This window comes from Gossypium raimondii, chromosome 7, assembly GCF_025698545.1.
Source record: "Gossypium raimondii isolate GPD5lz chromosome 7, ASM2569854v1, whole genome shotgun sequence".
NCBI classification, from domain to species: domain Eukaryota; kingdom Viridiplantae; phylum Streptophyta; class Magnoliopsida; order Malvales; family Malvaceae; genus Gossypium; species Gossypium raimondii.
The window spans coordinates 29,700,877-29,712,018 of NC_068571.1; the positions used below are offsets into that span (position 1 = coordinate 29,700,877).

Consider the following 11,142-nt stretch of genomic DNA (forward strand, 5'->3'; position numbering starts at 1 on the left):
ACAGGAAGAGAGTCCCCAAAATATACCTAATATGTCACCAACATATTCATCAATGACTAATAATGCAAGATAAGGAGAAAATTCAAAAATATTTGTTTTAGAAAAAACGTTTGAAATAAATAAAGAATGGTGTAGAAAGCACTTCTATTCCAACAAAAATAAGCAAAAAAGGGAAGATTACTTTAAAAATTATAATGATAAAAAAGAAAGCATTCTTCAAGAATATTATGGATTTATGAATACCTATAAAGTCCATATAAAATTCTTTGAATGGTTTGAAGAATATTATTTAGAATATGTTAATACAATAAGACATAATACTAGATGGCAGACTAATAAAGGAGAAGTTGAATCTCGACATCCCCCTTTAATGGAAGTTCAATATCTTCACAAGAATATTGGAATAAAAGCAAACCCTTTAAGAATGAGAGCTCCTGATGCAGGAGAACGAATCTCATCAAAAGATATTAAAATGATAGTAGAACAAAACAATTATACAAATATTAATCTTCATACAATAGGAAAGCAATTAGATTATATTGAGAACCTGGTAGAGAGTCAACCAATCAGGAAAGAACCAGTAAAAGAGATAATCGAAAAAAGTTCCAAAGAACCAATATTCACACCTTATGAGATTCCAAAAACTTTCCAAAAATCCCAAAATGAATTCCTAACAGAAATCCAAAATAGACTTAAAGCTTTGGAAAACTACAAGTCTGAATTAATTGCCCCTGATACCCTAATACAAACCCAATATTCTGTAAATACATTACACCAATCTTCCCAATCTAACTCGGATCAGTCAGATGAACAACAAATTAACAAGATGGCTTGGAAAGAACCAAAAAAATTATATTATCCAAAAATCACTGCACCTGATCTTAACATAGAAGAAAAACTTGTTTTCCAAAAAAAATACAATGCTAATACAATCTATGAATAGAATATAGATGGAATGTCTGAATACAATATTCTTAGTTTATTACAACAAATGACAATGGTTTCAAATGTTTATAAAACCCAAAATCAAAATGGATTAATTAGTGATCATGCTATAGCTAATCTTTTAGTTGCTGGATTTACTAGTCAATTAAAAGGATGGTGGGATCATGCACTCACTAAAACCCAACAGGAAGAAATTTTAAAAGTAATAAAAAAAGATGACCAAGATAGAATATTTTAGACGAACAAGGAAGAGAAATCCAAGATGCAGTAGCAACTTTAATTTTCTCAATCTCTAAACACTTTATTGGAGATCCTTCTCATCTTAAAGATAGAAATTCAAAATTATTATCAAATTTAAAATGTAAAAAATTAATTGATTTTAAATGGTATAAAAATGTCTTTATGACTAGAGTTATGCAAAGATCTGATAACCAACAACCATTTTGGAAAAAAAATTTCTAGCAGGACTTCCCACTTTATTAGGAGAAAAAGTTAGGAATCAAATAAAAGAAAATTACAAAGGTATTATTCCATATGAAAAGCTTACATATGGTAAACTAATTAGTTTCACCCAAAAGAAGGATAAAAATTTGTCAAGATTTAAAATTACAAAAACAACTTAAGAAAGAAAGATATCAATGTAGAAAGGAATACGGATCATTTTGTCACTAATTTGACATCAAGAATGAACCTTCTTCTTCAAAAACATGTTGCCCTCAAAAGCCAAAAATAGGAAAAGAATATTTCGAATATTATAAAAACCTAAATATAGAAAAAACAGAAAAGGAAGAAACAACAAAAACAGATAACAAAATTGATAAAACAATAAAATGTTATAGATGTGGAAAACCAGGACATATTTCAAAATATTGTAAAATCAAAAGAAAAATCAATAATTTAAATTTAGATGAAGAGATAGAACAAAATTAAATGAAATCCTATTAGAAACAACTTCTTTTGAAAATGATACATCTATCAAATGATGAATTACAAATAGATGAATTACATACAACATCTCGTCTTCTAGTGATGAAAATGAACCTTCAATTAACATGTTAACCAAAGATCAAGAATTTATGATTGAAGTTATTGATAAAATTTAAGACTTAGAGCTTAAAAGAGAATACCTTTTGAAATTAAAATCCTCATTAAAAGATAAACTAGAAAAGAAAAGAAATCATTTCTAGTAAATCACAAATGTATAATATACAAGACATAATATTTAATAAATATGAAAAAATAAAATCAAGGCAAATTACAAATTCTGAATTACAGCTGGAAATAAAACAGATTAAATTGGAACTTTCTCAGCTTAAAACATAACAACAAGAAATGAAAGAACAAATGAGGTCCTTAAAACACGAAATCGTAGAAAAAAGTTCGTCAGAAACTGAACCTGAACCTAAAGAAAATACACAAGAATATATGATGATTCTAACTGAAGTATCTATTCAAAGATATTTAATAAAAATAAATATTGTTATAAATAATGAATTTCAATTAGAAACAATAGCCCTTTTTGATACATGAGCGGACCAAAACTGCATTAGAGAAGAAATAATTCCAACAAAATATTATAATAAAACATCGAATCTCTTAAAGTCGCAAATGGTAAAAATTAAAATTTACTTACAAAATTCCCAATGTAGAAATATTCAACAAAGGTATAAAATATCAAACATGTTTTTAATGGTAAAAGATATTACCCAAGATGTCATATTAGGAACCCCATTCATATCCTTACTCAAACCTTATAAAGTAACAAATAGAATCCACCAAAGTTTTAAATACTAAGGTAGAATTTCCTTTTGTAGAAAAACCAAAATATGAAATCTCAACTGTTAAAATTTTTATCCATTCATAATGGGCAAATTAATAATTTAATTAATTATAAATGAAGCAAATCTCTTTTCTAAAAGAAGAAATATGTTTTAAAAATTAACGGAACAATTAAGAAAAGAGAAATACAAAAAAGAATAGATCAAATCCAAAAAGAAATAGAATCAACAATTTGTTCTGACATTCCTAATGCCTTTTGGAACAGAAAAAAATACGAAGTAACATTACCATATGAAAACGATTTTGATGAAAGACAAATACCCATAAAAGCAAGACCCATACAAATGAACAAAGAAATGAAAGAATTTTGTAGAAAAGAAATACAAGACCTTCTTAATAAAAATTTAATTAGGAAGAGTAGTTCCCCTTGGAGTTGCTCAGCATTCTATGTAATAAAAAATGCAGAACTTGAAAGAGGAAAACCAAGATTAGTAATTAATTACAAACCCCTTAATCAAGCCTTAAAATGGATTAGATACCCAATACCAAATAAGAAAGATTTGTTACAAAAACTTTGTAATGCAAATATTTTCTCAAAATTTGACATGAAATCTGAGTTTTGGCAAATCCAAATAAAAGAAGAAGAAAGATATAAAACAACATTTACCGTACCATTTGGACAATATGAATGGAATGTAATGCCTTTTGGGTTAAAAAATGCTCCATCTGAGTTTCAAAGAATAATAAATGATATTTTTTACCAATATTCTCAATTCACAATAGTATACATCAATGATGTATTAGTATTTTCAGAAAATTTAGAAAAACACTTCAAACATATATCGATCTTTATAAAAGTCATAAGAAATAATGGTTTAGTAGTTTCTAAATCCAAAATAAGTTTGTTCCAAACCAAAGTAAAGTTTTTAGGTCTTTATATTATCCAAGGAACCATTACCCCAATAGAACGATCTATAGTGTTTGCTAGCAAATTCCCAGACCAAATTCTTGATAAGCTCCAATTACAAAGGTTCTTAGGAAACCTCAATTATGTCATAGACTTTTATCCAGGTCTTAGCAAATTATGTAAACTATTATATGATAGGCTCAAAAAGAATCCACAACCTTGGACAAATAACCATACCAATATTATCACCCAATCAAAAAACAAATCACTAAACTTCCTTGTCCATATTTAGCTGATCCAAATGCCCCCAAGATAGTAGAGACAGATGCTTCTAAAATACGATATGGTGGGATCCTGAAACAAGTTAAAGGAGGAAAAGAACAAATAGCTCAGTTTACTTCCAGACACTAGAATCCTACTCAGCAAAATTATAATACCATTAAAAAAGAAATTTTATCAATTGTTTTGTGCATTACAAAATTCCAAAGTGATTTATTAAATCAAAAATTTCTTTTACGAATCGATTGCAAATCAGTAAAAGAAGTTTTACAAAAAGATGTTCAAAACATTGCATCAAAACAAATTTTTGCAAGATGACAAGTAATCTTGAGCATATTTCGATTTTGATATTGAATACATCAAAGGAGAAACTAATTCTTTTCCTGTTTTTCTCACGAGAGAGTTTCTTCAAAAATGCCCCCGAACTTCGAGACAAAGGAAAAGGGAAAATAGAAGAATCATCTAAAACCCAAATCACCTCAAAACCAATTAAGTCATGGTATGAAATTTGCTATGAAAAAGATGAGAAATCATCATCATCGTCAAAATCCTCCAAAAATACAATAATTCAAGATGCACAAGATCTAAATGAGATTGGTTCTCAAATAAAAAAATGGATTGAGTCCCCATCTCAATCTCGGAAGTAGCATTGGCCTTTTCACAAATGAAAGAGGAAACTCCTCTCAAACAAATTACTGCTGAAGCAGCAAAGGTTTCAAAAAATAAAGAGATTGTTTTACACAAACCAAAATCTCTTAAAAATGTTTTAAAAGAGACTTCTCTCCAAGATGTTTTTCCAAAAGAGATAGCAGTGTCTTCACAGACTGCTACACAAAAATCTTCACAATATTTTCCAAACAAATATTTTGAAAAAATTATTGTTATGAAGGAAGAATTTTCAGAAAAACCTCCACAAATACTTGCAAAAGAACTTTTCAAATATAATATAATATTAGATTAATATTAAATTTAATATTAAAAAGATTAAGTTTAATCATAGTTGAACTGTCTAAACTTTCCTTATATAAAGAGAACATTATGTCATTATTTTTGACACATTTGAATTCAAGAGAAAGTTGTAGAGAAAAATTCTCTAAAAAGATTATTTTAAAAAATTTTCTAATTTGAAGCGAGCCCAAACTAAACAGACGTGAGCTTGAGGATAACAGATTTATTATTTTAGATATCACAATTAAGATATTATTTTGAAAAAAATTTTAAAACTCTATTTTTCCTAAATTTATTTTTCGTTGCGTTTTCCAAACCCGTTTTTTCTAACAATTTGGTTGTTGGGTCTCTTATCTCTAGTGAAGGCTGTTTTAACCATGATGTTACTGAAGATTTAACTTAGCTCTGATACCATGAAAATTTTCAAGGAACTATTTCAATAAAACTATACTGTCTTTATTACGTAAAGAGCTGAGTTTAAATAAAAAAAGACTCAGAACATAGCTAGAAAAATAGTTTCCTTATTCAGTAAACTATTAAAAGATAAAAAAAAGTCTTCATAAAAAATCTCAATTGATTATTCTAAGATTATATATCCGAATAACTTAAAAAATTATCCCAAAATATACAGGAGTTCCCAAAATATACGGGTTTTCAACACATTTTGACAAAGCTACCCACTTATTAGCTAAATTTTGATTTTGATTTGTGCCTTGACAATTTTTTAACAGAAATTTTAAGCACGAGTAATGTGGCTAACCCAATGAAATTACATGTACTAAATTGACAATTTAGATATTATGCCAGGGCCAAACACCATATTAACCGAAATCTTTTCTTTATCTTTGCAAAGCCCATTAACGACTCTAAAATTAAAAAAAGAAAAAATTCCATTTGGTGTCTTCTCTATGGGCAATAAAACCATCAGTATTCATTCAAATTTACGATCTAACCTTCTTCCTTTTTCTTCAACTAACAAAACTAAGCTTCTTTGTTTTGATTTAGGACGACCCTCGGTTTTGCCATTATTTACGGCGCTACCCCTTTGTAAGAAACCCTAGTGTTTGATTTTTTTTTTTTGGTAGTTGTGTTCGGATTTCGGATTTTTCTAGAGTTTCGTATCTTTTTTTTTTGGAGCTTAGGATTGTGATATGAATAGTAGAGGGAGGTATCCACCACCGGGGATCGGCGTTGGCCGGGGGGGCGGAGTGAATGCTAACCCTAGTTTTCAGTCCAGGCCGTCGCAGCAACACTACGTGCAGAGGAATTTGGTTCATAATCAGCAGCATTTTCAACAACACAATCAGCAGCATTTTCAACAACAACAACAGCATCAACAACAACAGCAGTGGCTCAGGCGTAACCAGTTACCCAGCGGCAATGACTCCAGTGTCATCGATGAGGTCGAAAAGACCGTTCAATCGGAAGCCGTTGACTCGAGGTCCCTTTTGAATTTTATTTCTTGTCTATTTTTTGTTATATTTATGCCTAATCTTTTTTTTTTCTTTTGTATCCTGTGGCATTATCTCTCTTCAATTCTACAGTTTTTGAGTGCTCCTAGTGTGCTTAGGAAATAGTTTTTATGGTTTGATTTATTCCCAAACTTTCCATTTGTTAGGAAGGACTTGAAGAGGGAAGGATGGAATTTGCGTATTGCTTTCATGGTTACTCTTCGCTTATTTGTTGTTAAGCTGTTAACATTTCTTTTTTGTATAGCTGTCAGTTCTCTTCTATATGCAATAGATTGAAAGTTTAAAACTTCATCTTTAGATACTCCAACAAATTTTGGTTTTCAGTTTTCTTGATTCTGTCTTTACATTTAACGACATCATTTTATTTTGCATGGTTTTAAAATCTAATGTACATTTTCCTCTTTCAGTTCACAAGATTGGAAGGCCAGGCTAAAGATACCACCAGCAGATACCCGCTACAAAACAGAGGTATGTCTGTAAATGGTATTTTTCTTGTCTAGGTACTGAATTGACTGCTTTCTTGAAGAATCTGCTTTTATCAGTTATGTTTTTATCGCAGTTGTGGTATAGGTTATGAATATCACCTAGATAATCATCATCCTAATAACTATTCATCATACCTTCATGAAACTATAAAAATTGTTCTCTGCTCTTCTGAATGGTAAAGAATAAATTGCTTTCTTAGGTCATTCTAGAAATGCAGGTGGATTATTTTCTTTTGCTTCCAACTATCCTGTTGTATATATAGCCACATACTAGCATAATCACAATTATAAATGGTCGGTTTCCAGAGTTCTTAACTTGGGGAAGGTTATACCTAATTCTATGGTGTTGAGGCCTTCTGGTTTGAACTTGCATATCGAAGAACTGTTTTAGGCAAGCATTACTCATTTCTTGGAAGCATATCATCTGTTTTTTGGTGACATATATCTCATCACTAAGTATGATAGTGGTGCAATTGTTTTTTGTAGATTTTTCAAATGTTATAATTACCTGTTTACATACTAAACTGCCTATTAAATTGCTGCCAGGATGTGACAGCTACTAAAGGAAATGAATTTGAGGACTATTTTCTGAAACGTGAACTTCTTATGGGAATATATGAGAAGGGTTTTGAAAGACCATCTCCTATTCAGGAAGAGAGTATTCCCATTGCTTTGACCGGAAGTGATATTCTTGCCAGAGCCAAAAATGGAACTGGAAAGACAGCAGCATTTTGCATTCCCGCCTTGGAAAAAATTGACCAAGATAACAATGTTATTCAAGGTTAAATAACCATTTATATATTCTCTTTTTTTTCTTTTGTCTGCATCTATAATTGGTGCAGTTAAATGGGAATGGGTACTTCAAGTGGGAAAGAGGCTTGAATGCCATTTTCTGCATATTGTTAACTGAGATTTGAATTATGGGAATGGGCATGGATGGACATGGTAGAGTGGGGGCCCAAACACCGCACCTGTTCCTGAAGCAAGTCCATCTTGTCCTCCTTCAGGCAAATAGTTGCAACTTTTGTTTTTGGATATTTATTTTTGGTGGGCAGCCAAAATCCTTTTTGGCTTCATTTGACATATGTATCATTTTCATGTCTTCTCTATTTGATGCTGGTACTTTTGGCCCAAGAAGTTACTTGAATTTATTTTTCTTCTTATTATACAAAAATTATCCATTCAGTTCCTGTGTTTACCCAAAATATATGTTTTTGTGCAGTTGTTATACTTGTTCCAACTCGAGAACTGGCTTTGCAGACATCACAAGTGTGCAAGGAGCTTGGGAAGCATTTACAAATTCAAGTCATGGTCACCACGGGAGGCACCAGTCTCAAGGATGATATTATGCGATTGTATCAACCAGTCCATTTGTTGGTTGGAACGCCTGGCAGAATTCTAGACCTTGCTAAAAAGGGTGTTTGCATTTTGAAAGATTGTTCAATGCTTATAATGGATGAAGTAAGTATTTGGTTGTTTCTATGTGTATTTTTTTCCTTTCCAGTTTGGTTATTGTCCTTTCATGTTTAACATTTTAGAGAATTTGAAGTTTTGTATTTGGATGGACATGGAAGAAATATTATTTATTTATTCCTTTTGTATCTTGATGAGCAGTGATTTATTGTTTGTGTACTTTTTGGTTGGGTGAGATGTGGGTAGACTCTGCTTGCCTCAGATTTACAGTTTGGAAATATTAGCAATCAATTGAAGAGTTTATTGGTTTCCTTTTAAGGGTCCATATTCTAGAAACAGTTTTGGCTGTATAACTTATTGGATTTTTTCTTAACAAGTTTAAGTGTAATTGTAAGTACTTGTTCTTTTTGTAAGTTGGTTGTATGTCTCTAATCCATTATCCATAGATTACAATTTGCTTTGGGAAAGTTAACTGAATATGCAGTTACTGGAGCTTGTTGTGGAAGTGTCTTCAACTTTTCTTTGTGAATACTCACTGTATTTGGTTCCATAGTCTGCATATCTATTGTTTTGTAAAGACTGGGCATTTTTTATTCTGTTCCTCATGTTCCCCTTTTGTTTTTTTCCCTTTTGGGTTTCTTATATTGATATAAATGCTAGTTTTGGAACTAGAATTCTGAAGCATTGAGTGAATTATTAGTATGAAAATTCTTAACAAAAGAAGGAAGAAAGTTGCTTGTGGAATGGAGAATGTATTTGATTATTTTCCTTAACTTGTGTGCTTGATTTAAGTTTATGATCTGCGTCTGATGCTATGTTTTGGTTTCTTTCAGGCAGATAAACTTTTGTCTCCAGAGTTTCAACCTTCTATAGAGCAGCTGATACGTTTTCTTCCTGCAACTCGTCAAATTTTGTTGTTTTCTGCCACATTCCCTGTTACTGTTAAGGACTTTAAAGACAGATACCTACAGAAGCCTTATATTATTAATCTAATGGATGAGCTTACCCTGAAGGGTATTACACAATATTATGCTTTTGTGGAAGAAAGACAGAAAGTCCACTGCCTAAATACTCTTTTCTCTAAGGTTTATCCTTTTATAACTTTTATTTAGTATTTGCTCTTTTTCCCTTGTTTGGATGAGATCTGATGTAAATTTATTTTCAGCTGCAAATAAACCAATCAATCATTTTCTGCAATTCGGTAAATCGGGTGGAACTGTTGGCCAAGAAAATTACAGAACTTGGCTACTCTTGCTTTTATATCCATGCAAAGATGCTTCAGGACCATCGTAACAGAGTATTTCATGATTTCCGTAACGGCGCATGCAGAAATCTTGTTTGTACTGGTATGTTATGCCATGCTGTGTGTTTCTGCCTTTTTGGTATATGAGCTAATCTATGTGCAATTTGACTATTTAACAAATAAATCACTGTTGGTACTGATAGTTTGCCAGGCTTGGTATTTGTTCTCTTTTCGTATTCTATTTCTCTCTCTTTTCTTTTGTTTTGCTAGACAATATAGCTGAAATCTGTAATACCTTTTATTTGAAAGCACCACTGCTTATCTTTTTCAGTGATAGGCTGCCTTTGAATTTAAATGTCTCTCTTTCACAAAATTTGAATCAAGGGATTGAAGTATGCAAGTGTTCCAAGTTTCGTAATATATGGTACACTTTGAGCTATATTGAAGCTTTGCCTTTAATGTTTTTTGTTGTCCCCTCTTATGTAGTGGGCATTAATTATTTATTTCGACCAACATACATGAAATTTTAGTTTCATTAGGATTAATTCTCTATGCCAGTGCGGAAAACAGATTTACTCTATTCATAAGCATTTTATAGAAGTCATTTTGTAAACAATAATCTCCTAATGATGTATTTATACTTGCTGCAGATCTTTTTACAAGGGGTATAGATATCCAAGCTGTGAATGTTGTTATTAACTTTGACTTCCCCAAGAACTCTGAAACATACCTCCATAGGGTATGTTGGCTATCTATTTGTCTCTCTTGCAACACTTACCAAACATATATACATTCTTTTGCTAATCCTCATGAATATCTTCTTAATGAGCAGGTTGGTCGATCAGGAAGGTTTGGTCATCTTGGATTAGCTGTGAATTTGATCACTTATGAAGACCGCTTTAACTTGTAAATTACCATGTAACTGTTTTTAAACTAAAGTGCTATATGCATTGAGGTTTTCCTGATTCATAGAAATGTCGTATGGTCTTTTCTAACAGGTATAGGATTGAACAAGAGCTTGGGACCGAAATTAAGCAAATTCCTCCACATATCGATCAGGCTATTTACTGCCGGTGATTTGTAGAAGATGTTTCTTGTTTGGCCTACAGTGGTAACAATGGTGAGCAGCCACCCTCAAGTCTAGTTTTTGATTATGCGAATGAGTGATTTCTCTGTTCCCTCTTTCCATATGTGTATCTTGTGAGATAATATTGATGATGTGCAATTACTTGCATGTTTGTTAGGGTTAATGAAGCCTGCTTATCCAAGGCGTCCGTCCTTGCTCATGGGTGGGTATATATATTCTAAAATATAAGACGGTGTTGGTGGAAGACTTCTTAGCGGGCGCTTTTATGCATGTAATCCTTGAATGCTTCTTTTCTATTGACATCTCAAATTTCAGAGTCCTGAAATGTTAGCAGGATATGGTAGACTAGGGAGAGTTTTAGATGAGTCTTGCTTTTGATTTAGTTAAGTTATGGTTTGGTACCGTCTGTCTGTCTGTCTGTCTGTCTGTCTGTCTGATCATGGTGGAATTGTAGCTTGTGCTAGAAATTTATGTTTATGTTTCTTCTGTTGGTGCATTTTCTCATCTAAATCTTTGTGGTTTCAATGGACAAAAAACATCTGAGATTTCAAAACGAAATGAAAAGTATCGGCTGTTGTTTGATA

At 31.6% G+C, this 11,142-nt stretch overlaps 1 protein-coding gene across 1 annotated transcript; it reads left to right on the top strand.

Moving 5' to 3' along the window:
• Positions 1-5,851: 5,851 nt before the first annotated feature.
• LOC105797129 (DEAD-box ATP-dependent RNA helicase 8) lies at positions 5,852-11,142 on the top strand. The gene is made up of 10 exons (XM_012627067.2): positions 5,852-6,299; positions 6,738-6,798; positions 7,362-7,596; positions 8,038-8,276; positions 9,062-9,313; positions 9,394-9,574; positions 10,122-10,210; positions 10,304-10,377; positions 10,470-10,591; positions 10,716-11,142. The coding sequence occupies exons 1-9, from the start codon at positions 6,010-6,012 to the stop codon at positions 10,546-10,548; spliced, it is 1,500 nt and encodes a 499-aa protein (XP_012482521.1). The 5' UTR covers positions 5,852-6,009; the 3' UTR covers positions 10,549-10,591; positions 10,716-11,142.